This window comes from Podarcis raffonei, chromosome 11 (genome assembly GCF_027172205.1).
Source record: "Podarcis raffonei isolate rPodRaf1 chromosome 11, rPodRaf1.pri, whole genome shotgun sequence".
In the NCBI taxonomy this organism is placed as follows: Eukaryota; Metazoa; Chordata; class Lepidosauria; order Squamata; family Lacertidae; genus Podarcis; species Podarcis raffonei.
Genome location: NC_070612.1, coordinates 22,962,233 through 22,989,862, shown reverse-complemented (window position 1 = coordinate 22,989,862; position 27,630 = coordinate 22,962,233). Strand labels below are relative to the sequence as shown.

The 27,630-nt window shown below is 39.8% G+C and overlaps 1 protein-coding gene across 3 annotated transcripts; it reads right to left on the bottom strand.

Moving 5' to 3' along the window:
• Nucleotides 1–210: 210 nt before the first annotated feature.
• Nucleotides 211–27,532, bottom strand: DDX4 (DEAD-box helicase 4). Of its 3 annotated transcripts, XM_053408200.1 has the most exons (21): nucleotides 27,430–27,532; nucleotides 26,653–26,800; nucleotides 25,286–25,349; nucleotides 23,728–23,775; nucleotides 20,920–20,994; nucleotides 19,837–19,887; nucleotides 18,895–18,951; nucleotides 18,700–18,765; nucleotides 17,299–17,331; nucleotides 17,012–17,059; nucleotides 14,791–14,835; nucleotides 13,625–13,767; nucleotides 11,936–12,088; nucleotides 10,681–10,835; nucleotides 9,029–9,158; nucleotides 8,082–8,248; nucleotides 7,406–7,551; nucleotides 5,893–5,992; nucleotides 2,833–3,103; nucleotides 2,634–2,741; nucleotides 211–423 (listed from the first exon to the last, which is right to left on the bottom strand). In XM_053408200.1, exons 2-21 carry the CDS (start codon nucleotides 26,761–26,763, stop codon nucleotides 334–336), a joined length of 2,061 nt encoding a protein of 686 aa, XP_053264175.1. In that variant the 5' UTR covers nucleotides 26,764–26,800; nucleotides 27,430–27,532; the 3' UTR covers nucleotides 211–333. The 3 variants fall into 3 exon arrangements, with proteins under 3 accessions (XP_053264175.1, XP_053264176.1, XP_053264177.1); XM_053408201.1 differs by lacking the exon at nucleotides 27,430–27,532 and having other exon boundaries at nucleotides 18,895–18,948; nucleotides 26,653–26,763; XM_053408202.1 differs by lacking the exons at nucleotides 18,895–18,951; nucleotides 27,430–27,532 and having other exon boundaries at nucleotides 26,653–26,763.
• Between the last annotated feature and the right edge of the window lie 98 nt (nucleotides 27,533–27,630).

Sequence of the window (27,630 nt, the reverse complement as noted above, 5' to 3'; positions counted from 1 at the left end):
TAGTGTTTTTACAATAATTTACAACAGTTCCTTGTGGCAAACTAGTGTTATTTCACACAACCATTGAACAGATCAGTAAAATAAGTAATTCAAAAACAAATTAAAACTCCTGTATGTTTATCCCAATCACCTTTCCTGAACAACATTAACAATTTCTTGAACATTTTAAAGTCACAATCCTAAGCACATTTACTTAGAAGCAAGTCGCACTGAAATCACAGGGATTTAATAAAATAAATGTGTTTAGAAACCAGCCTGTTTCACACATAACCATCTTGTTCAGAAGATTTAGCATGGTAAATTAAGAACGTTGTTCCATGACAGATGGTAGCCTCAATCCCATGACTCATCAGGTGCACTTATATTTGATGCTGTAAATCCTCCACCTCCTCCGCTGTGGTGATTCTCTTTGCCATGGTAAACCTACATTAAATCAAAGTTGAGCAGATTTTCAAAACTATATATTGCAATGAGAAGGTATGCAACATGATTACTTTTCTTCTTGAAGTACCTGCCAGATTCTGGCTGCCCAGAGATCAGAAAACTTATAGCCATCAGTAATGAACACCAAATATTCTGAAATAAATGAGCTCTATAGTTCACTTCCACATTTGTGGTCTGAAGGACCTGAAGGACCAGGTGGGCAGCCTGGGAGTCATTTTGGACTTGCATCCATGGAGGCACAGGTTAATTCTGTGTCCAGGGTGGCTGTCTACTAGCTCCTTCTGGGACGCAGGCTGAGATCCTACCTGCCTGCAGACTGTCTTGCCAGAGTGGTGCATGCTCTAGTTATCTCCCGCTTGGACTACTGCAATGCGCTCTACATGGGGCTACCTTTGAAGGTGACCCGGAACCTGCAATTAATCCAGAATGCAGCAGCTAGACTGGTGACTGGGAGTGGCCGCCGGGGCCATATAACACCGGTCCTGAGAGATCTGCATTGGCTCCCAGTACGTTTCCAAGCACAATTCAAAGTGCTGGTGCTGACCTTTAAAGCCTTAAACAGCCTTGGCCCTGTATACCTGAAGTAGAGTCTCCATCCCCATCGTTCAGCCCGGACACTGAGATCCAACGCCGAAGGCCTTCTGGCGGTTCCCTCATTGAGAGAAGTGAGGTTACAGGGAACCAGACAGAGGGCCTTCTCGGTAGTGGCGCCCGCTCTGTGGAACGCCCTCCCATCAGATGTCAAGGAAATAAGCGGCTATCCTATTTTTAAAAGACATCTGAAGGCTGCCCTGTTTAGGGAAGTTTATAATATTTAATGCTGTATTGGTTTTTAACACTTGATTGGGAGCCGCCCAGAGTGGCTGGGGAAACTCAGCCAGATGGGCGTGGTATAAATAATAATAAATTATTATTTATGATGATGTTCACAATTTATCTGTTTAATCTGTATTCAGAAATAGACTACATTATAAACTGGTCTTGTGCACAATAGCCCTAAGAAAATGACAAACTATACCACAACTCAACCAATACCAATGCCATTGATACTTTCATTTGGTAAGTTGTCAGATACAAATTTACTTACTATACTTGCAAATACTTGTTACCCTCTTGATTGATGTAACTGCAGCATGTTTATGTCTATAGATAACCTGAACCTATGGACTGTTGCCATTGCACAGAGTGCTCATATCATATCACCAAGAGAGTCCTGTAACAATATGAAGGCTCTCTATGCTCCACTCAAGATATTACATTACTGCTGAGAGACTGAAAACTGGCAACACAGGCTTTCTGCGGTAGCTGCCACAGAGAAATCTTAACGCAAAACTAGTTTTTATCACCACATTAAAGGGAGTTAATTCCCGTTCCCACTGCTAGTTTTAGCATCTCTACGCAAGCGAGCACCTTGTTTAAACTTACATTATTAAACCAGAGCCATGAGAAAATAGCATCTGTATACAGAAAACCCCTGAGCCCCTGCCCCACTCTGGCAAATGTGATGAGCTCCCACCCACGCCTAATCTAGAACCTGAAGTGGTAACAGTGGATTGCTTCTAACCTCACAGGAAACAGCAGAAAAGCACTGTCTGCTTGCTTTTGCTGCATATGCATATTCCCTGGGAAGAGGTGTCTGCAAGAAAGCAAACAGATGTCTTTTCCCCCTGAATCCCCGGGGGTAGAAGAATCGCTTAAGGAAGGCTGATCCTTGGGAAATGGGTTATTTCCCCCCTCCCCCTGGAAGCACATGCTGAGCAGGGGTTAAACTTGGCTCAGGTTTGCTGAATGCAGCTCTCAGGGGGAATAAAAAAGCAAGTTTTTGAAAGGATGAGCTTTCCTGTTTTCCCTCTTTTCTAGGAAGCACCACTTACTTGTGCAGCAGCTGAAGCAACCTTTAACAGAGGGGTCCTTCAGAGAGCAGTTTGGCTCTTTGATGCACCTCCCACTCACCATCCCTGGGCTACCTTTAACAAAGGTGGTGCTGCAGAGAGTGGCTGGGTAAACTGCTCCCTGAAGCACTCCCCCCCCTTTATTATAGCTTCCTGGAGTGAGATGTTAAAATGGGGAGAGGGGGCTGAGGTGCTTCAGAGAGCAGCGTGTTTAAAAGTGTTCTTCAAGACTCTAAAAACTTTCAAGATTACCCATTATCCAAGATAAAGTTTTCAGTGGTTGTGCTTAAGATTTACCTTTCGAGAGTCAACGGATGCAAACATGTTTCCCCTTGCACTGCTAAAACCAATTCCACCAGAAGTACAAGCAATCTCTTCTAGCCACACTGGCACTTCTTGCTGAGCCTTCAAAGAAACGTGATAGTGTGTCATTTGTTTTGTGACTTTCAGTTTAGTAGTAATAATAAAAGCAAATTTCCAGAACAAAAAAACTTACATCTGCAAGCACTTTGACTAGAGGCTGTGCAATAGGACTGTCTGAATTACCATCAAAGAAAGAAGTTGCTTTGCCAATATTACCACAACGCCCAGTTCGTCCAATCCTATGAACATATTCATCAATTGTGGAAGGTAGATCAAAATTTATGACATGTTGAACATTTTCAATATCCAGACCTCTTGCTGCCACTGATGTAGCAACAAGAACAGGGCATTTTCCAGAACGAAAATAATAAAGAGCTTCTTCTCGCTCTCTCTGTTCCCGATCACTGTAAATAGAAAAATAATTACATCTCTTTACAAACGTGAGTGAAGTTCAGCGATTCTAATACACAAGCAAACAACACCAGCAATATTCTTATTCAAATGCATATTTGCCAAGTTAAACATGTAACTAAAAGCTAATATGTAGTGTTAAATGGCAGGAGCGGCCAACTTTGCAGATATTTAGGGTCATTCAAAGTTAGCAGCATATACGGCATGGCAAAAACACATTACATTTGTTCTGAGCATAAGTTAATGTATATTCTATTACAATTTTATTATTACAAAACTTTACAGCTAATGGCTTTTGGGGAGGCATTTCTTACTGTTTATCATAAAGTAGAATTCTTGTCTCAAATAGTTGTGTGTTTCTACAGAGCTCAGAGAAATAAAGCAGTATATGAAAAGAGGAAAAATCTAAAGAGTGTCTATCAGCTCCTATCATGACTACTTCAAAAGTCATTCCATGAAATATTTATTCCAACTTTTAAAATCCCCTAAATGGTAAGTTCCAGCTTGTAAGAGGCTGGGAAACAAGTACACAAAACTTACTCTTCAGCTGTAGTTACCATAAACATATTGACAGTGATGTACAATAGTTATTTAATTAAACAAAAGCATATCTCATCTTTCAAAAAACAATTGTTTTATTGACTTTGTATCAAAATACACAAATAATAAAAGTTAAAACCATTTAGAAGATCATAATCACTTCAATTCAGAGACCAGCCAAGATTTATACACCAAACATCCCTATGCATTCTCTGATGCTTTGGATGTCTTTGGGTACAAGAGCAATCCTCCAGACTCTTCACTAGCTTCAAACTGGGTGGGGAGCTGTGGCACTCCTGTCAAGCTGTCAACAACTGGAAATATTCAGGGCAGCAAGAACCTCACTACTTTTAGAATTTTGGAGAAGCTAAAAACATTATCTCGGGGGGGGGGGACACACACACCTACCCTTTTCCAAGCTCAAAAGTGTATGAACCTCCACTAGGTTTGAAAGTGGTAAATGTGTATTAATATGCATGTAACCTGCCGGTGATTTTGCTTCATGTACCAAGCTGGGAGCAAAGAGTACATTGTAAAAAAGCAGCTGAAGTCCAGTATCGGTGCCACGCTTTTGAGTTTCTGCTCAGATACAGCATAAACCACTGTTGCTTGTCCACTTGTGGCAATGTTGCCTTACAAGAAAAACAGGCATGCACAACTGTTTAACAAGTCTTTTGCTACCAACCTTTATGCATGGGAAGTAGCCATACATCCAAAATAAAACAGGAAGTAAATTCAGGAAGAAAGAAATGAAACCAACTGAGAACGTAGGTTTGGATTAGTATAAAGACCATAGAGTTAAAAGTCCAGATCCGACTGCAATCTAAAATGTTGAAAGCAATAGGGAGAGAAACAGGAAAACAAACAGTTGTAAAGAAGATACCTTGTGTAAGTTGCTTGTGTCATGTGCTCTAGCCTACGTACTGTTGAAAAGATTTCCTTTGCGTCTCTGGGCTGGTTTGGTACATAATACCCATAGAAATTTGGCCAACACTCTTGGCAAACATTCAGGGTTTGTTCTTGGGTTTGCTTTTGCAACCTGTGTCTACTCTATATTCATTTTTTGCGGATGAGGGGAAGCAAAACCTCCTCAGAGCAAGTCTTTCACATAGGAGAAAAGGAGAATTGTACCCACAGTGTGACATCCACTCCAACAATATTTGATTAGGTGAGGCATTCTATCCATGTCACATGTACCAATGACTTATGATACGGTGCTATATGGATGAGCCTTAACTAGCTTCCCTCCCCTTCTACAACCAGGAGGTGGCATACTGCTGAAATAAGTTTCACTTTAAAGAAACTCATCTCAGTGTTATGTTCAAACCACAGACGACAGTTCCATAACTCATGGCATGAAGCTTGTTTTAAACAAGCACCTCTGATGGGAGCATAATTCTAAGCTAAATTACTTAAAAAGTAAAAATAATATCAGAAGCCCTTCTCCTTACTGTATGGGAGGAAGTGGGAGTATGCACGTCAGACTTTTTTTGCTCAGTGTTTTGAGATGAGCACACTCCCAATAAATCATGGTATGGTACAAGGTGCAAATGCAGTTTTCAAGTCATCTAGATACACAGAAAATTCTGCATTGCATTCTACTGTAGAATGGTGCACTTACCAACTTATGCAAGCCCAGAAGTTTGAAACAATGCCTGAATGTTTTTCTGTGTTTGAAAAAGACCACTTTAGAATCGACACTTTAGAAATGATATGTCAGGATACTTTTTTATTGTATGGAATAGCACACTAGTTGTACTGATAAATATATCCTCGTATGTTTACCCTGAAGCTGAGAAAGAACACTATTCCAAATAAGCAGAAGCCACCAGTCTCATACCTTACAAAGCTCCTCCTGAACATAAAAAAGCTACCTCAAGTGCAATAAAGACATGCTGCTACTTCATTAAGACAGCATACTTCTGAAACCAATACTTTTATATAGTGTGCTGAGGCTATACTGAACTTACTAAAGAATGGTAGAATAGATTGAAAATAAGGGCAAAGTAATATACACTGCAGGCAGTGAAAAGGGCAAATTGATGGTTAGGATAATTAAGAACAGACATACCATATAATGGGGCAAGTAAAGAACCATCTTGCCGCCATGGAAGGAAAGAACTTTTCTCTCTCCCTGTCTCTCTTTTTAAAAAAATCAATGCAGTTAGCTATTCAAATGTCACCAGCTTATAGGGTGCTTTAAAAGTAATTGAATCATGATTTACTATGAATATATACTTACCCATGAATACTTGTTGTTGCTATGTTTTCTTGGCAAAGGAATGTTGCAATAAAGTCTGCTTTTTTCTTAGTTTCCACAAACACCATGGTTCGCTTATCACCTTTACAAAGGCAGACATAATGTTAAGATATATCTATTCAAATAAAATAGTAAATCAATAGTTTTCAAGTGCCAGTAGTAATTCTGATGCCCATATTAGTAAGATTGTTAAAAATCTAGTTTCTTTGCTTTTCAGTATTTTACGTTAAGCTACCAGACATTTACTCATCCCAGCTTTTCTCAAGTAACCCTCCTTAAAATATCATCTTTAGCTTTAGATTGAGAGGACTGCTTTATTTTTAGCTTTCTGGAGAATGTTTAGTAATTTTAGGCATTTTATAAGTAATAGTTATTAATAGTACTTCACCATATAACTTTCTACCATTTAGAGTACAGCTACATGCTTGGAATGAAGCCAGTAGTTTCTAGTAATTCCCACCATACTATATTAAGGAAAGTCCAGCTGGATCTGGTTAAGGGTTCATCTAGTCCAGCATCTCACAGAGGCCAACCAGATTACTCTGGGAAGCCAAGCAATCCATGAAGGCACATACACTCTCACTCTCTCCTGTTCTGGCTCCCCAGCAACTGGTACTGAGAAGCATGCTGCCTCTGAAATCTTCAGACAGTAATTACTAGTCATGGTAAGATGCAAAAGCAAGACTTGTAGCCTATACAAATAGGTTTTAAGGGACATACAGCAACAATCTTAAACGTTAACCAGTATAAAGTCAAATAAAAGCATAGAAAAAATATAAAATTCCAAATTGCACTTCCAATTAATTCTGTAATTGCTAGACAAACAGACAATTGATATTAGAATGACTGACAGTATTTAAGGAAAGGACAATATTTTTGTCTGAGATTGAGGTGTTGCGAAACCCTAAAACCCAAGGCCCATCTGAAAATTAAAACACCTCTCTTATTAACTTCCTAAATACAGCAATCTGGATTAAGCAACATTACACTTTTTTTAAAAAACTACAATCCATAAATAAAGGTATATAGCATGGTTCTGCTCTCAGAGTTGTATCCAACATTAGACATACTCCAAATAGGCCCACTGAAGTTAGAATATACCCATTGAAGGTCATGGGCCAACTTGGCTGGCAACAATTAATAGTTTTCCATACCCAGCATTTCAGATTCCTAAGTATTTTAGGGAGAAGGATACAACTTGCACAAATCTATTCCAAATAAAAATAAGAGTTATTTTACTGATGAATAGGAAAATTTATACTTTTAGCCCTGATTTCACACTGGTCCAAAAAAGTTTGGTTTGACCAACAAGCAGGCTATCCTTCTCTCTCTAATGACCTCATCTACACATTCCACATAGTACATAAAAAAAAAAAATTCCACTATATTGCCCAGTTCCACAACTTTTTGGTTTCAAGGGGCCTGTGTAACAAAATTCTGTGTTGATTGGTTACATTTCATTATCTTTCTAAGAGACCCGTTACATGGTAGTTACCTGTGCCATTGAGAATCTCAACAAGCTTCTCTCTCTTGTCATACTGATTCACTTTAAGTATTGTCTGCTGAACATCACTGCAGGCTCCACCTACTTGTCCAACAACAACAAATAAGTACTCTGCCTTCAAGAATTCTCCAGCTAGCCTTTAAAATGAACAAATAAATCAAGTTAACTTGGAAGTAACAGCTAAGTTGAGGAGAATCAGAGAAATAGCTTGGATAGTAAGGTGCTGTTCTAGTGTATATGCAAGAAAGCAAAAGTTAAAACATGTCAGCTAGTTCTACAAAACACGTATGTTCATATTATACATAGTCCAGCATGAAAATGCATTTTCCAATACTGTGTTCTGAAACATAACCAACTTGCACAATTGACGGGGACTCTTCATATGAGTAACAGTCAGATAAATAAATGCCTCTCGTATTAAATGTGCAGGTGTTGACCTTTCGGTAAAACTCATGTTGAAATGTTCTCACTCTTATTAGTGATTTAAAATTTAGGATTCATGTTGTTATAATGAACATACCCACTGGCGGAGGAAGAGGAGTGCGGGGGGAGAGCACCACCCCTAGCAGCGCGGTCCCAGTAGGGTGCCATTGCGGCTCCCCCCACCGCCAGCGCTGGGTGCCCCACCCCCCAGTGCTGGAGCATGAAGCTCCGCCACTGAACATACCTCTGGATTTCTTCAGGGAAAGTGGCACTAAACATTAGTGTTTGGCGTTTTTCCTTTGGTGGCATGCCTGGAGATAAAATTAATTTCTTCATGTCGGGGCCAAATCCCATATCCAGCATACGATCTGCTTCATCCAACACCAAATATTGTAGTTTCCTCAGCCCAATCTAAAGAAATTTAAAGTTAACCCAAAAATGAAGAAAACTGACTTCCACTGTATGTGACAGCTATACAAACTTAACATGGTAAAGTATTTTAAAAATGTATCTGCAACGCTTTTCATCCTACTCCCTTCGCTCTAACGCTCAGCATAATTGAACTCCAGATGAAAGTATACATTAACTTCTACAACATGGTTGCCACCTAGTGGCAGCAGTAGGTTACAGGTGTCAGGCTGCTACATTTTGACAGGAACTGATTCACTTCCCACACAGTACAGCTACATCAGTGTTACCCACAGAAAACTCCACTAGAGTTCTATGATAGCAGGTGCTTCTGCAAGAGCATATTGACTCAAGAGATTACAGCTAACACATGCACATTTCAGCAGTAACCTTGGTAAGCATTTTATTTTATCACAGGAAACTGAGTTGCAAACAGCATCTGTATACTGTACATCGCCAACATAGATAATTTAGTAATGTAATACAGTAAGAGAACAGCACTTGTTCTTCTGCCTAGGTCAGTGCTAGGCCATCCGTAACAAAATATTTTCTATTTGTTTTGTGTCTGTATGTCTGACCGCTTGTAGTAAACCAGTGCCATAAAGGCAATTAAAATGTATTTCCATAATACTTAGTTGATGAGTCTCCAATTTTAAATTTTCCGTGTTTTGTTCTAAATATTACTATAAACCACTTGGTTTAATTATATAGTGGATTATCAATATTTGTTATAATGAGAAAACACTTCAATTTATGGGGGAAAAATTAGCACACAGTTCTCACCTTTTCTCTGCCTATGAAATCCAAAAGCCTTCCAGGGGTAGCACACAATATATTACAACCTTGCATTATCTGACGAAGTGAATGACCTGTTTGTGTTCCTCCGTAAGTCACAACTGGTCTTATACAAGTTCTAGGCACAAGAAAATATATTGCATTTCTCATTTAGTGATAATAGTGAACACATTTCAATGTCTCAATACCCACTTACATATTGACATAACACCGTGGCCTTAACAAAGCTGCATTATCTTCTTTTTATTTTATATTAATTGTTACCTCCTGTACTACAAATTTAATCTATCAAATATAAAATCCACTGAACAACCACATGCCCTTTGTGCATTTTAACAGGGCTTGAATTCAACATGATGAGGAAAACTCACTGAAAATGCATGGAGACTGTACTGCAGGAGTGTTTGATGGATTGAACCCAAAGTTACATGATCACATTTTAAACTCTTCCTGAATTTGCAAAAAGCATTTTGCTAATCTGATTTTGGAATCAAGTAGGCTATTTACTCTTAAAAACACAGCTATCAATATTTGAACACTATTCAATTTTAATAGAGACTGTTGAATCATTTCTGAAAAAACAAATAAATATAAGAAAATACAACACATTAGCTGTTCCCTCAAGACTGAATTCCAGAAGAGCATTAAGATATATTGCATTGTAAAGATAACACTGTCACTCTAATAAGATGTTAACCATTTTAAGTACTGCTTATAGAACAGGGGTTCGGCTATATAGGAACTGAATCTGGGATATCTAAAGATATCCAATATTAATTTATACTGGAGTCAGTATACTTCTCTCCAACTCAATTCCCTGAAGGTACAAATTAAGAGTTCCTGAATGGTTATTACTTTTACACATCAGTATGATGTAGCTGCTGTGGGGTCACCTGTGGTTTGTTTGGGAGAAACAAACCACAAGCTCTGGTGTGCACATCAATGCTAAGCCAATGCTCTGCTTTGTTTTTCTCTTATGAAATACCAGAGGAGGGTTCCACGAATGAGCAGTATGCATCAGCATATATCTGCAATAAAACAGACCATGACTTTCCTACAGATCATGCCTCAATGCTTTCAATACTACTTTATTTCTGATGGGAAGTTTCAGGTGTTTACACTGCCTTCCATAGACCAATGCAAACAGGCCCTTATAGGGTCAGATCCATCATTTAACATGCAGCTTGAGGAAGCTATTCGCTATGATGTTTAATCTTCAAGAACATATTCAGAGTCATGCAAAGCTGGTAATAGGCCCAGGTTAAATGGGAAATGTAGGTCCCATTTAACCAAAGCCCCCCACCCCGTTGCCTCTACCAGGGGTACTCGGGAGTAGGCCTCCTCAAAATCATGGGCCTATGCCAACCGGCCCACCTACCTCCCCCTCTGGTTTTTGCCCTCACATGTTTATCATAAAATTCCCCTTTTCAGTACAGTATACGTATTTATGAAGCAAGCATTTTGCTCATGTCAGAGTAATAAAAGTCAGAATACATTTGGCAATTTGCTTCAACAGGTTCACATTTCACCACACCAACTTTGTGGGGTTCCTTAATTACAGAAACAGCACTTTTACAACCAAAATTCACTTACTAAACACACACTACTATCTTTGAGATTTAGCTTGTTCAAACACTTACCCATGTGCAAATTTTCTTGATTCCAGAAAGATCTGGTTTATCAGTTCTCTAGTTGGAGCTACAATTATACATTCTGGTTGTTGCTGTTGTTCAAATTGAGTGGCAGTAACTCCATCACGCATCATATGAGCCAAAATTGGTATAAGAAAAGCTGCCTAAAGGGCAAATATATTATAGTTGACAAGTTTCTCACGCCCCAAAAAAGGAAAACCCCAGGATGTGTTCTCTAATCTCAGTGTAAAGAAGCCCACAGAAAGGAAAATTAGCAGAACATGTTCAAAAATAACTAGGTGACTATGGTCCATCATCTTTCTTTTCCCTCCTTCCTATCAATAAATAAATACATTTCTGGGAGGCAAATTTAGGATAATTCTTGCTTGAATCTTTGTTCCAAGTCCTATAATGAGTAGATCAAAGCACAATACACTAATACGCCAAAAGATGAGGCTGTTTATTCACTTCAGATGGAACTAAAGTATAGACCTAAAGGCAGCAGCAGCAAAGGAGCTGTATTAAAATATTCAACCAGTATACCAAATATGCACATTTTGACAACAAATTAAGATATTCACAGAGCACCTGTACTGGGAAATATGAACCATTGCACCAGTGGACATGACAGGATTCCCCCTTATTTTCCTTCTCCTAATGCTCCAGAACAGATTTTGGGAGGGAAGCAGAGGGTAAGAGTACCAGTAACTGCTATGTGCCCAAGCAAGGCACCACAACTGAATACTGTCCATTATGTATTTTTCAATGCTATCTGTAACCTGCTTAAAGTAGGAAAAACCCAATTTAGCCTGATAAAGTGTTTTTTAAGTGAAAGCAACTCTCTTCACAATGAATATAGTTTCTAGTATTTCTAGAAAGTGACACTTATTTTCTTATGTTTGTACGAAGCGAACTTTTTTCTAATAGGTTTTCATAATATAAATTAAAATGAGTTATAGGCACTTCAAAAATATGTTTTTCAAAGACAAAACCAAAATGGGACCCAAACATAACATTCACAGAGAACTTATTTTTGTCGACCCACCATTTAAGACTCTCACAGTTCATTAATGGATCCCTACCAGTGATTCAGAAATCACCGCTTCAAGTCCATCTTGGGAATGGATTGAAGTGCCAAGACAGACTCACCCACTGGGCAAAGTAAATAACCCGGAAATTAAATGCTTAAAAACCAAGTGTCAGATTATTATTGCGGCCCCAAATCCTCCATCTCAAATAGCAGAATCCATCATTTTATACTTACTGTTTTTCCAGATCCTGTCTGGGCACATGCCATTAAATCACGCCCCGCCATTATAATAGGAATACTGTATTTCTGCACTGGAGTAAGTTTAAGATATCCAGTTCTAGCAATGTTCTTCATTAATGTTGGACATAGATTAGCTTCTTCAAAGGTCTAAGAACAGAATGGACATGTTAAAAGCAAATAAAATTGAGAAAGCTAAGCAAATCAATACTAGCATCAAAAAAGCACAAAAAGAACATAAAGTAGCATTTTCTTGTTATCCCTAGCAACAAATGAGTAGAAATTAAGTGAATCAGTAGGTCCTTAAGTACTGTCCTTGAAGTACAGAAATATTTTTAAAATAAAAAGGCAATTCAAAAGTTTTGCTCTGTCTCTGGAATAGCAAGGCAGAGGCTAAAAAACATCTTTTCTAGGAGAAAGAGTACCATAACCTAGGGGTTACCACTAGCTCTCCTTATGTGCTCTTATTTTTTTAGCACAACCTGCAACCTCAAAACTGAGCAGGTGGCCAGACTTAATGATACTTCTAAACCAAGGACTTTGGATGAATCCATTCTCTTTCTTAAAATAGCAAGCATTTGTAAACTGTAACCATTCACTGCAGTTTGCAAGACAGGGGGCCTCCTGCAGATAGCATCTCACCAGGTGGTCCATTCTGTATTATGTAGGAAACAGAACTTTAGCAGGGCACCATAAACTCTTTGGAACTCCTTCCTGTTACACACAACAGCCGCAGTCTCAATGCCTACTGAAGACCTCCCTTTTCCAACATGCCTTTTCAGTGAAAAGGTCTATCCCAGTCTGTATTAGCTTTGAAATGGTTTACATATGTCTTATTGTTTATGTTTTTATTGTTCAGATGTTTTGAAGTATTTCATAGTATTTAATTCATAAATAAAACAAAATAAAAGCGTGTTATTGAGAGCTTCCCTAAGCATTTTTTGTATCTACGCAGTCCAGAGAGCAATATAAATGTAGGTTGAACTAATCAGTTACAGGAACTAATTTTAACACTTTAGGTCTTACAGATTCTTTTTTGTATAGCTATTTTTATAGGATGAAGTGGGGCTGGGCAGAGTAGGGCACAGATCCACTTTTTTAAAGTAAAACAAAATCAATTATTTCACTTTATTTCTCAAATCAGCAAAGGAGAAAACAGGTTTCTGGTACATGAAATTTCTCTTCAAATCTGCAGAGTTTGGCAAAAAGAGCACTGTACACACCAAGTGGTTTCTTTATATGGCATCGCTGGGCATTTAAAAATGACATGACAGAAAACTGTAAATACAGCACAGGACACACTAATAGTTACCACTTCTTTCTTTTAACCTTGTAACATAAAATCAACTGCGAGTACAGCTGATACCAATCAACAGCATTCAGTCTGAAAGGTACCTTACAATGGACTTTCTCCACATTAATATGAGGTGAAAGGATTACTGTTCTAAAGGAGTTCAAGAAGAAAATCTTGACCTTCTAACTTTTTTAAGATCAAGAAAAAGCAAAAGTCAAGTTGAATTGAGGAGTTTTTTAGAAGGCAAAGCAGCAAGTGAGCCTATGACTATAGTCCAATATTTTAAGTAGATGGGTATCAAATAACCCAAAACTTTGGTGTCTGCACAACTGTTCAGTCTCTTGAGACTAACAAAGTTACTTGTTAGAAATATTTAAAGCAGCAGCACTAACCAGTATTGCTGGTGGGGGGTCATGTCCTGAAACTTCCACAAGAATGTTATCATATTTGTCAAAGTTTATCCCTGTCTGGTAATGTGCAAAGATGGCTTCTTCTTCTTCTGGTGGTGGTGGTGGTACGTATGTCACCTTTGGACCTGCAAACACAAGAGTACATATTAAATTTAATCCTTAAGAAGCAAGTGTGCTAGCTATATAAAATTTCTCCATTTCGTTATGTTTTGGGCAACATTCAGCAATGTCTGCTTGCTTGGTGCACTGGAAATCTGCTTGCAGAATGCAACTTCCAGTTTCAATTCTCCCCCTTCAACCCCCATACTCTGCTTTAGAGTGTCTCCCAAACTCTGAAACAGATTTTGGGGGCACATTATGAGCTGCAGGGAGATAGGAGATGAAGGATAAGCCCCACTGTGCCAGTACATGTTTACAAGCATTAAGTTGGATGCCACCATCTGAGCACAGAATTTCTAGTAACATACATTTTGGGTACAACACAACCATATCTTCATTTTCACAACCACCACAATCAATTCGTGACAATGCTTTTCAGATTGTTTTACTTGCATTAATTTTTTTTCCTCACTAAAAAATTTAGTGACAAAATCAAAATTGTGGTTTTTTTAAAAATAAAATAGCTAGTAGATTCCTTGAATCCTATGAGCTTCTGGCAAGAAACAATATGGATAATAACATGTACTAGTACACTCTAGTCTTCTTCCTTTTATAATATATACATCTCCAATTATATGCACTATTTTAAATGTATGCATGACAAGGAAACAGTATTGAATACTGGCCGTAATAGTAAAACTAATCAGGAAAGAGTGGGAATAATTGGTGATTTGAGAATCGACTCATGCAACTAAGTAATTAAATATATTACTTATCATTTTTGAAAGTACTATTATATTTAAAACCTTTTTCTGTGAAAAAGCAAGAAAAGAAATAGCCACCTGAAAGTGTGACATCTGAATGTAATCGTAGCCATTTAATTTTTATTCCCAAAAGGTAGGTAGAAATGCTCTAGATATTTCAGTCATAATGTGCCATTAGGTATTTTAAAAGTTAAAAGCGGGAGCTGCCTTTATGTTTGTGAACATCAGTAATCGATCGATTTTCTTAATATGTTTTGCCACTTAATTTGCTCTAATTTAACGTACCAGCACCATCACCTGCTTCTGAATCACCATCCGATTTCCACATACCTTAAGCAAAATGAATGTTTGGAAGAAAACACTATCAGTAATAATAATAGTAATACATTTTTATTTATACCCCACCCTTCCTGGTTCAGAAAACCGGGCTCAGGACGGCTAACAACAAATTTAAAACACTTAACTGATGCAACAAAAAACCCCATAAAATACAGTATAAAACGTGAATAGCAATAAATTCAGGATTCAAAAATCAATTTAGGGGGGAAATCCATCCAATAAACATTAGATGATCACCAGGGCTAGCTGGCTAAATTAGTCCTACTTGGGCTAGCGAGGAGACCAGGGGAGAATTAGCTATGGGATCCCAGAGCAGGTAATCTTCATAAAAGGGGGGGGGGGGAATAAAAGATCAGGCTAAGTTAAAATTGAAAGCCATGTGGAATAGCTCTTGTCTTACAGGCCCTGCGGAAGGAAGTTAAATCCTGCAGGGCACTGGTCTCATGGGACAGAGCATTCCACCAGGTCAGAGCCATCACTGAGAAAGCCCTGGCCCTAGTGGAGGATAATCTGACTTCCTTAGGGCCTGGGACCTCTAAACTATTATTCATGGACCTTAAGGTCCTCTGCAGGGCATACCAGAAGAGGTGGTCCCGTAAATACGAGGGCCCTAAGCCACAAAGGGCTTTAAAGGTCAAAACCAGCACCTTAAACCTGACCCGATACTCCACTGAGAGACTGCAACTGGTAAAGCACTGGGTGAATATGCTCCCATGGCAGGGACCCCATGAGGAGCCTCGCTGCAGCATTCTGCACCTGCTGGAGTTTCTGGGACAGTTTCAAGGGCAGCCCCGCGTAGAGTGAATTACAGTAGTCAAGCCTGGAGGTGGCCGTCGCATGGATCACTGTGGCCATATTGGGGTGGGAGAGGTAAGGGACCAACTGCTTAATGCGGCGAAGGTGGAGGAAGGAAACAGCCAGATATTTTTTAAAGTTGCTTATATCTAAATAATTATTTTTTGTTGCAATGTGCATACTGCTTTTCATTCAGAGAATACAGGACACTTTACACAACAATTAAAAAGTACAACACAAACAATTAATATTCCAGAAATTCACTAAATTCAAAACTGAAGAACTAGCATTAGCAGCTAGGAAAATACCACAGCGAAGAGTCTTTGTTAGTGAAAGCAAGTAACAGTTTGTTGCCACCTCTCCACAGGGAATAGGTAGTTGCTGCCACAGGGAATTCCTGCTGATATAAAGCAGGTCATAGCACAGCCAACAGGCCATCTCCATAGACCTTAGTGACCAGATGGGAAAAAGTAATTTGAATAACCTAGTCCTGAGCTGAACCTGTTAAAAGGAAATCCCACACAATACATTACACTAGTCGAATCATCCAGTTACCAATCCATGGATCAAGCTATTTCTGTTCAGTAACTGGGCACAGTGATCAAAACCAGTAGGTGCTCCTAGTTACTGAGGTTACCTGGGCCTCTAGTGACAATGATGGAGCAAGGACCACCCCTAGAATGCAGGCCCCTCTCTTCTTTCCCATCCAAAACAAACAAGTTCCCCACTTGCTCATAGGGTCTCCATCTTATCAGGATTCCCTTTGAGTTTATTGGCCCTCATCCAGGTACCAGTATGGCTCCTCTAAATTCAGATGTGATAGAGAAATAGAGCTGTGTGTCATTAGCCTACTGGTGCCTCAGATTCACTTTCAATGACTTTATATAGATGCTAAATAGTATAGGAAACAATGTAGTATCTTGTCGTCATCCCCCCCATATTACTTTCTGGAACCCAACAAGCAAGAAGGAGAGGAACCACTAATACAGCACAGTGACTCCAACACCCCATTATCACAGAGTCAGTCATGGACGATACCATGGCTGAAGGTATCAAAAGCTGCAGAGAAATCAATCAAAAGTAGAGGTTCCAGTAGCTAAGGAATCAGGAACCTAATAGGAGAGCCAGAAGAGGGAATGGCCTGCACACATGTATACCCTCTACACTTACAGTGACCTCCTTCAAGCACCATATTTTTTTTGCCCATGGTGACTGTAACAGGGACATCATACCCATTCTCCCCGTTCTCCTTGCCCAGGTATACCCCAATCCAGACTCCCAGCCTGTGAACACCCAACCACACACACACCAACAATGCTACACTTCACACACCCAAATATATATCCAAAACTCAATCGCACCACTCACATACCTCTTCCAAACCCTCCAATTACTTCTTCATTGCTTCCTTTGTAGCCACCTGTTTAAAATGTTGAAAGGAACTGTTAAAAGATAAAAGCAGTTTTAACAATACAATTAGAAAGGATCCGGCAACTATTTTGCAGATCCTTATGCTAGGAATTCAAAGTGAACAGATATGGGACTTGGCCGGATTGAGACAGATTATCAGGCACCAAGGTTAGTAATAAACAAAATAGTTATGCTTAGAGACAAAAAAAGTCAAAATAGAAATGTTTTATGTGAACAATGGATTCTTACCTCTGCCTCCTCTGCCTCTGTTTTCAGAGTCACCTGAAAAACAAATGTGGAAGAATGTGGTTACAAATGAAGCGCAATGTAAAACCAATCACCAGTCAATTTATTGGTTTCTAGATTGTGCATGTCTATAATCTACCATTTTAGTCACATCAACTGCCAACAATTCCATACAATTTTCAAATCAATACCAAATCAAATCAATACCACCACAGAGACAAAGGGAATAAAGCCAACTATATATATCAAATTTCACTTTTAATTCTTACCAGTTGAAGCACCAAACCCTCCTCTTTTGGAGCCAAATCCACCAAAAGTCTGTCTTCTATCTTGTTTCTCAGTTTCATCATCTGTTATAATTGAACCCAAACATAAGGTTTTCATGCAATGGTATAATATAAATATTTTAAATGTTAAAAGCAACTTTTCTAAAATAGCACTCTCCAGCCCACATGAACTACTAGTATTTAAGAAACAACTCAAATCAAATCAATACCACCACAGAGACAAAGGGAATAAAGCCAACTATATATATCAAATTTCACTTTTAATTCTTACCAGTTGAAGCACCAAACCCTCCTCTTTTGGAGCCAAATCCACCAAAAGTCTGTCTTCTATCTTGTTTCTCAGTTTCATCATCTGTTATAATTGAACCCAAACATAAGGTTTTCATGCAATGGTATAATATAAATATTTTAAATGTTAAAAGCAACTTTTCTAAAATAGCACTCTCCAGCCCACATGAACTACTAGTATTTAAGAAACAACTACTGTATTAGCATTTAAAAATACATCTTACCATGTAAAAGAATTATAATACAGACTGGTATTAAATGAATAAAAACTTAAATCATACCTAATTCACTCAAATACTGAAAAAGTGTATTTTTGAATGTGTTGAGTTCATAGTTCACCTTACATTAATTACCAGGGATAGATCAATTTGAAACTTGTACTTGTACTGTGGTTCTTTTCTTTTATTCTTATAAAATGCATGGGGTTAAGTTATTAAGAAACACTGCCACATTTTCTTCATACCACTCATTTGTATGTGAGTTCTCTCCTAGATGTGCACTGAGATATTTTCCCCTATATCTTATGCTCATTTCACCATGTAATCCTTATCTTCTTCTGGTCCAACATTACAATTTAAAAAGTTTATATACATCTGGGATAAAAACAAATATTGGTCTTAATCTGATGGTAACTAATGACTCTTCAAGACAGTGAGTCCATGTAAAGGTTTTTTCCCTCCCCAAATAAGAGTATTTGTGTTAAGGTATCAAAAACAAAATCTTAACCACAAAACCCATCTGACATATTTTCATTTCTAGACTCTCCAGGCTAGACTGAGTAATTACATTTTACTTGGTTACTAACACAATTAAAAACTATAGAGCTTACTTCCAAATCGCCCAAATCCTCCTCTGCCAGATCCTCTTCCACCCCTATTGCCACCAGCAATCATTCCTTGAGAACAAAAACACAAAAGTATTTGATCAATAATTTTCTGATCTTAACAGAACTTATGTTCCAAAACCAGCAAGGAAGAAAAAGCAAGCATGGGAATTCTAAGCTTTGTTGTTTTTAGGGCTTTACCTCCTCTCCTAGGAGCTTCTCTGTTTGACTGGCTTTCTTGATCATCATCAACTACTTCTATGACAAAAATAAAATAAGCAATAAAAAATTCTCAGTTCTGCAGATACTTAAAAGTTATCTTAAGGATGTAAGCAAAGCTCACATTTATCTTTCAATTTATTAAAAAACAGGTGTTTATTATTATTATTAAATTTGTACACCACCAGACAATCATCAGACAATCACAACTTATTTCTCTATACCAAACATGTGCAAATATTATTGTACTATTGCTGGGGTTATATATTTCCTCACAAAAGCGACAGCACGCTGAGGTCGTGAGCTGTATAATGCTATATGGTCAAAACTAGCACTTTGAACTGAGCCTGGAAACTGATAGGCAAGCAGTCATGTCAGAATTGCTATTTTATGTTCAGACCGTCCTGCCACAATCAACAATCTGGCCAAAATCTGCATTTTTCAAACCATCTTCAAGGGCAACCCCATGTATAATACTGTACATTGAGGCGGCATTTTAATATTTTAATGTTTCAATATTTTAATGTTGTATTTAATCTTGTTTTTAAGTTGTATTCATTCATTCAACTTGTTTTTATTATTAGCTGCCTTGGCTGGGTAGGGCAAGGTATAAATAAATAAATAATTACCACACTGCAGTAATCCAACCTAGGTTTCCAGAGCTTAGCCATCTAGAAAAGTATCATGGTCAATTTTATCAAAAGTTACTGAAAACTCAAGGAGAAATAACAGGGATGCACTCCTCCTGTCCCTCTCCCAACAGAGGTAATCATACCAGGCAACCAAGGCCGTTTTCATGGTAAAACAGGGGCTATACAGTACATTATAACTGCCTTGCTTTGTATATAGTCTAGAAAATATATTTTAATGAGATTTTAAAGTATATCAACAGATAGAGGACTCTGGGGAGGTTTGCAACTGTACCTCTCTCAAAGCTTGAAAACTTCCTTTCTTCAAATCTATTTCCAGATGTAGCTGTAGAAAGCAAGAGAAAGGCAAGTGTTCTACAATTCCATTCACTCACATTTCAAAGCACACATGAACATTTTAAGTAGCCCTGAGGAACATTAGCATTTATTCCCAGAATTTCTATCCCTCACTAGTGCCTGTCCTTCCCTCTTCTTGGCCCATTGTCTGCACTGGCCGCCTATAATACATATTTAATATGGCAGAGAAACAGCTAAAGTCACATGACTATATTGCATGCTGAAGAAAGCTGTTTATTTTCTACTTTTTGATACATTTTTAGCACAATCCAATGCACATCAACTTAGAAGTAAAGCCTACTGGATTCAGTGGGGCAACTCCCAGGTAAATGTCCATAGGGCTATAACCTCAAATTGACATTTCGCTCCCCCTCCCCTGCAAAAAAGACCCTACAATACAAGGCAATGGTTCCCAAATTGTGGTGCATAAGACCACTAGAGGTCTACGAGCTACATCCTGGTGATCTGCAGTATGCCTGCATTAAATATTTATGTTGATTTTAACTGTATCTTTGTTTTTATTGCATTACAAGAAATAAAAGCAGCAATAAAATTAAATTAAATGCAATTAATTTGACACAATTTATTACAATTGCTACAACTGGCAGAAAAATTATTAAGTGGTTCAACAAGACCCTCAGCAATTTTCCAGCACTCCTTAGAGGGAAAGGTTTGGAACCATAGGTAAAAGATATAGAGACACACGTTTCAGTTGAACCAGAATGAATACTCGAAGCATCCTCATATTAAACATTACACTGATTTCAATTATCATGATTTACATTTACCATTACGAATATCTTTTTATCTATCAGCTATCAGCTCTCTCACGAAATGCCTTAATTTTTATCAAATAACTTTATGCACACTAGAGCTTTTTCAAAGTTACTGAAGCAGTTAGAACTATTTGACCAAGTTAGTTCAACATTTAAAAGCGTGGTTAGGATTAAGATAAAATAGCAGATGCCAGCAACAACCAGCACCTGCATGTGATAAACACAAGTTTGACCAAACAATCTACCTCGGTTTCCAAAAGTCCTTCCACTTCCAAATCCACCTGTTGGTTTGTCTTCTCCATTTGGTTTTCCACCAACACCTGACAAATGTTAAAAGATTTGTTTACCACAGATGATTACTTTCTTTACTTTGTTTAGATATACAGTGGTACCTTGGTTTAAGAACAGCCCTGTTTACGAACTATTTGGTTTACGAACTCCGCAAAACCGGAACTAGTGTCCCGGTTTGCAAACTTTACCTCAGTCTAAGAACGGAAGCCGAATGGTGGAAGGGCACTGGCGGCAGGAGGCCTTATTAGGGAAAGCGCACCTAGGTTTAAGAACGGTTTCCGTTTAAGAACGGACTTCTGGATTGGATTAAGTTTGTAGACCAAGGTACCACTGTACTGAAGACTGTTCAGTATGAACTAGTTTGCATAAGATGGTATGCCAATGTGCAGGCTCCCAGAAGGCCCTGCAGTCACTTTGCTCTTCAGTTGTCTTTTCACTGTCAAGCTGTGTTGAACTGAACTAAGACAAGGTCTACAGCTTGTGGTCAGCAAGAAGAGAAATATGAACTCTAGCTTTAGCTCAGCACAGCGCAGCAGTAAGGACTAGTGAAGAGCAACGCTGCTACAATCTCCTATGAGGGTCCAGACATTGGTGTGCCTCAACAAGAAATAGTTTGGCCTACTGTGTGTTGCAAGCTTGCTCTATGGCTCAGTTCAAACACTGATGCAAAACAATTACTGTACTCACCTCACTGCAATGCTTCCTTATCACAACATATTGCTAAACTTTGATCTAGTACTAATAGCAGAGATTAGCACCCAACTTGTGTGTCTGTCTACCCTTGCACTGCCCAAATACTTCCATCCTTTGCTTAGTGGGAAACTTGCTTGTACTTCTGACAATTATTTAATGTTATTTCTGAACGCAGTCAATGGCTGTATTTAGTTAGGCCTTATCTTGACTTAATACAGCCATTTTTCTCTTCCCTCTACATAACCCAGGAATTTTTTTTACAGCTAACACTGCAATCCTAATCTTTGCCTACTCAGAATGCCTACTGAATGCAATGGGGCTTAACCACAGGTATATGGAGCTAGGATGGCAGCCCAGGTTTCCCTTCAAACTATGATGAATGGCTTCCAAACAAGCCAAACTATGAAGCCAGAGCCTAAAACTGGCTTTATATTCTTGCTTTTTTGAAGTAAGGAATAGTGAGCTTCCAAATTAACTAATGACTTCTTGGCTCATACGTGCAGTTGTTCAAAGGTATATGTGTGCACACCTGTCTCACAACACAATGAAAGAACTCACTAAGTGATGTTAGCCGCCCTGAGCCCGGTCTTGGCCTGGGAGGGTGGGGTATAAATAAAAATTTACTTACTTACTATTTACTAAGTATCTCCTATGCCCTTTCCCATACAAAGCCGTCTATGTAAATGCTCTGACCCACATACCAAAGGGATCTCATCTCCCCATCTGGCCAGCAGTCATTCTCGCTACAGCCAAAATTAGGCTTCATAAAACTCACCTGTACAGCTTATCAGAGGCTTTTTTCTAAACTAAACACTGCATGGGCAACCATTTCAGGGGAAGGGTCACAGTTGAGATGGTGATGGATGAAAAGGTTAACCTTCTTTTACCCTGTACTGTGACTTCCGTCTCCCAAAAATAGGCACCCCTGATAAGCTCGTATTGGCTCCAATAAGAACACCTTTTCCTAGCCTAATTGTAGCAGAAAAGGGAGATTGATGTGCAATACTGGATGTGTGCATGCATGCTATGTGTGTTTGCTTGTGTAACACAATGTAGGGTGGCCCCACCCATGTTAATTTAGAACATGCCACCACTGGCATATGGCCCCCAGAAAGCTGGTCATTGGGGAATGCAGCCTTCAGGCTGAAAAAGGCTCCCCACCCCTCCAAAAGGCAAAAAGAATTTTTAATTTTAAAGTGTTCAGGGAAGTAGCATAGCATCTATCATGGCCACAACTGTTTTCCAAAACCACCATGCATGCAGTGAAGACACATACCAACATTAAGTTACAGTGGTGCCTCGCAAGACGAACGCCTCACAAAACGAAAAACTCGCAAGACAAAAGAGTTTTCCGTTTTTGAGTCGTTCCGCAAGACGAATTTCCCTATGGGCTTGCTTCGCAAGAAGAAAGCCCATAGGAAAATCTCCGGGGATCTCTTTTAAATGCTGGCGGTGGGCAGCAAAGCCTTTCGCCCCCCTCCGGCCTTCAGAAGAGCGCCTTCGCTGCGAAGCCTAAAATGCTGCCGACCCCCAGCATTTTAAAAGCCCCCGGGACAGCAGAGACTTCTCCACTGTCCCGGGCGATCTTAAAATGCTGGCGGGGGGCAGCGAAGGCTTTTAAAATGCTGGCAGTCGGGAGGAAAGCCCTTCTGTCCCCGGAGCTTGCGGGGTGGGAGGTGGGGAGAAGGGCTTTTCTTCCCACCGCCAGCCTTCAGAACAGCCTTCTGAAGGCTGGCGGTGGGAAGAAAAGCCCTTGTCCCCCCCCCAGCTTTCAGAAGAGGTCGGGGGACAGACTGTCCCCGGACCTGGTCTGAAGGCGGTTTCCATAGGAACGCATTGATTGATTTTCAATGCATTCCCATGGGAAACCGTGCTTTGCAAGACGAAAAACTCGCAAGAAGAAAAAACTTGCGGAACGAATTAATTTCGTCTTGCGAGGCACCACTGTACATTACTGTGCCCAGTGAAAAGCAAAAGGTGTTCATGCACAACATTAAGAGACATATTTAGAGAGCCCGATATGATTTATACTTCCTAGAACACAAATGGGAATATATAGAAATATATACCTCCAAACGTACGACCCCAAGGAGCTGCATTTTCGGTGGAACCACATCCTAAAAAGAAGTTATTACGTTGGACATTTTGAAGATGTTCATAAGGTACATGTTCAGAAGTACAGTTAAATATTAACAGATCTGCTGAAAACTCAAATACTTATGAAAAGGTAAGCATAAAACTTAACAAGCTGGCAGTGGTTCAATGCACAAACTTTCAAATGACACAACATAATAAATTATACTGATGGTAGAACCTTCTGGCTTCACATACTAAGTTATCTTAAAGCATAAAAACCTAACAAAACATCTATTTACCTTTAACCACTTTGCCAATATTCTTGGGGGTTTAATTTAGCTATTGCCTGTATTCTTCTATTGTGCTGAATATTTAAATATTAAATATTTAAATATTCATGCAATTAAACATCTTAGGAACTAAACGCACATTGGTTGCAATAAACACTAGTAATTATCCATAAACTGCCATAATGGGGGAAGGAGGGAATCCTTAAGAATTACTCAGCATTCTCGACAAAAGGTATAAATATCTGGCTCTATCCATTCAAGGAAAAAATCCTAGATGAATGGACTTTTTAGGACAAACAAAAAATCAAAGCAATGTGCAGACTACTTCACAAAGTCCGTTTGTTCTCCAGGTGCAATCTAACTCAGTATGCAGCACACTTCTATACGTGTTTCCTTAGAAGTGTTCAATGACGCTTCGGACTATAGCTCAAGTCCACAAACTATCTCTACAATGTTAAAAAGTGCCGATTCATGTAACATCGTGCAAATAGAGGCAAGTACTAAATAAATAATCTCACTTCTTACAGAACACAGAGGGAGAAAACTGAGTTTCACAAGTATGATCTTTTGAAGAAGCAAACCTAAGTTTCATCAATCTAGATCAGGCATAGGCAAACTCCGGCCCTCCAGATGTTTTGGAACTACAATTCCCAGTATCCCTAGCTAACAGGACCAGTGGTCAGGGATGATGGGAATTGTAGTCCCAAACATCTGGAGGGCCGTTGCTTGCCTTTGCCTGGTCTAGATGGTAGCACTGATTGTAGGTAGCTGGCCAGAGTGTTCCAGATTAATCAGACAGTAGTTTTTATTACTATTTTTCTTCTTAATAGAAGCATTTAAAGTAATATAGGTAGCAGACTTGGTACTGTAGAAGAGGAATTTATTTTCCCTTTCTCACAGCAGGAAAATTGCCTCCGATATATTTCTTGCTGCAAATACGTTTTCTCTCTTTAAAAAGTAAAAATTCTTTTCTTCACCAATACTGTTTTATTCAATTGCAAATTTATGCAGACCAATTAAAAAGGATCAACAACTTATATTTAGCTCAATTCACCCTACAGCCCAGCTGTAGGGCTTTCAAACCCCTCAGGTGAACTTAATTTCAACCATACCATAATTAAACTCATAACTGATCTCATACAAGATTTCATAGTAAACCCAATTTAACAGGCTTCAACTGTTAGGAACACTTGACTACAAAGTTTTTGGTACCAGCTTTTTTCTAGACAGAATATTCCTTTTTAAAGTCCTTATCACATACCTGGGGGGGTTGCATTCTGATTGAAATTGCATGATGTTTCATTTGCTCCTGTAGACAAGCTGCCCTACAATAAAATAAAAATAATTTTATTATTTGTACCTCGCCCATTTGACTGGGTTGCATGAAGAGTTAAGACCATGCTGGAACTACTATAACAACCATTCTCCCCTGCCCCAAGTATAGTCTACTAGAGCCTTGCTTTTAACCACTCAACTGGTCGTCAGAGGATTTCAAAGTCACATTTTTTAAAAAATTGGTAGAAGGATGGAGTGTCCAAACCTTACTCAAGCAACCCACAATGTGTCTATGTTTGGCATGGAGAAAGACACTTTTCCTACTCTCTGCTTAATATAGCAGCGAAGGAAAACTTTGTAGAAAGTGATGGAGCATTTGATGCCTCCAGCTGTCTATTGTGTTTTTATATTTTTATATTTCTTTAATCAATTGATATCCCACTCTTCCTCCTAATGGAGTCCGAAGTTGTAAGACTCCTCATAAGCATCCAGCAGGCAAACCTTCTGCATGAATAGCAGAAAAACAAGGCATGCTAGTAAAAATGGGGCAAAGCCATCTGTGCATTTGACACCAACCTAAGCATCTATGCTAGAAGCATGCAAGGCACAGCAGCCCCCTGCACATCCAGCCCAAGTACAAGCAGAATGACTTGCAGCAGAGACACGAATCACATCATTTCTCCACTGCACTTCTACACTGCACATGTAGAAAAATGAGGCCTCTTCCTGCATGCTCAGCATATAAACATAGAAGAGCTGCTCACATGGATAGTATAGTACTGGATCAAATAATCCATGAAAAAATATCCCCTTCTATTCCATGAACGTTCAAGCCACCATCCACATAACAGATGCTTGGGGCAGGGGAAGAGAGAAGAGGAAGAAAATAAATCAAGGTGACAGCAAAGTTCAGAGACAAAATAAGGCAATAGCTCAATCCTCTGCATGCTTGCTTCTAACAAAGTCAAAATCAAATAAAAGTGTCGCATTCTTAAGTTAACTCTGTATAGAAGTGCATCCTAAAGCTGCATCCAAAAAGAAGCTTCCGATCGTGGTTATTGCTCAAAAAAGCAAAGTGAAAGTACCTAAGAATTAGGCTTTGTCTACATATGCAATTTTTCTTTAAAATTTAAAATCTCTCAAAAACTTCAAAAAAATAAAATAAAAAGCTCAAAAACTTTTCCGTCTGGATTTTCACTTTTTGAAATATGGCAACCCAATGGAATCTCCCCTCCCATTTTTTCACCAACCCACTCACACCCAAAGAGACACATTTACAGAACTACAAAGCAATGAGGAATGAGGAGGAACCTCTTCACTCATCCTGATTTGTGGATTCCCTGGGCAACCCACCAGCTTTTCGAAGCTGGGCTGAAAGTGGGGCAAAGCAGTCCTGCCACCTCCGCCCGTGGTACTGCTCCTGTTGTCATCTGTGATCTCCTCGTCCCAGTCTTCCTCCTCCATAGTGGTACCCTCAGATATAACCTACTCCGAATCGGCCCTGTGATTTGGGAGAGGGAGGGGGACCAAGAACACGTGAAACAAGAACAGCGGAAGAAGCGGCCTCTCTTGAACACCAACGCCACGTTCGCATCACCTCAGACTGAACTACTGGCTGCAATTCCCCCCCATGGGCGTAGTCAAGGGGGGGCAAGTGCCTCCCGGAATACTTAATTAACCAATTGCATCGGTCCTGCTACGCCCATACCCACCCCGTCCAAAGCCTGCCCCACCCCGTCCAAAGCCTCCCCCACCCCGCAGTTCTCCTCCCCACACCTGTCCCAGGCCAACGCCCCTTTTCTCGGCCTTCTCACTCCGGCTTCAAGCAGCCCGCCACGAGGCGGGGCCCGGGCGACGGACCTGTTCCCGCCCAAAGCTCGGCTCACCGTCTACCGCTACCCGTCTTCTCCCCGAAGGAAGGGGAGAAGGGAGACCGGACCGTTAACCCCGCCCAGCGAGCGGCGGCCCGCGCGACGGGTCTATTAACGCCTCCCCTGACGCGAACGGAACGCCTCGTCACCTACCAACCAGGCAGCACGTGCCGCAGCTGCCGCCGACGCCGCCGCGGCTCTCGCTGCTATTGCTGCTTACCCTCCTCAGCCCCTCCCCCCTCCGTGCGCGCGCACTCGCCCTCGCCGCTGCTCCAGCCCCTTGCCGGGGCTTCGGTCACGTGTCGCTTTCGCCTTGGTTGCCTTCCTCACCTCCCCGCAACACCCCTGCCAATAGCAGGGCCGCTGGGGCTGAGGAGAGCTGCTCAAGGCGCGGGAGAGGGGAGGTTAGGGCAGTAGCGTAAAAAAAAAGGAGCTCCCAGCCTGCGCTTCTGACGTAGCG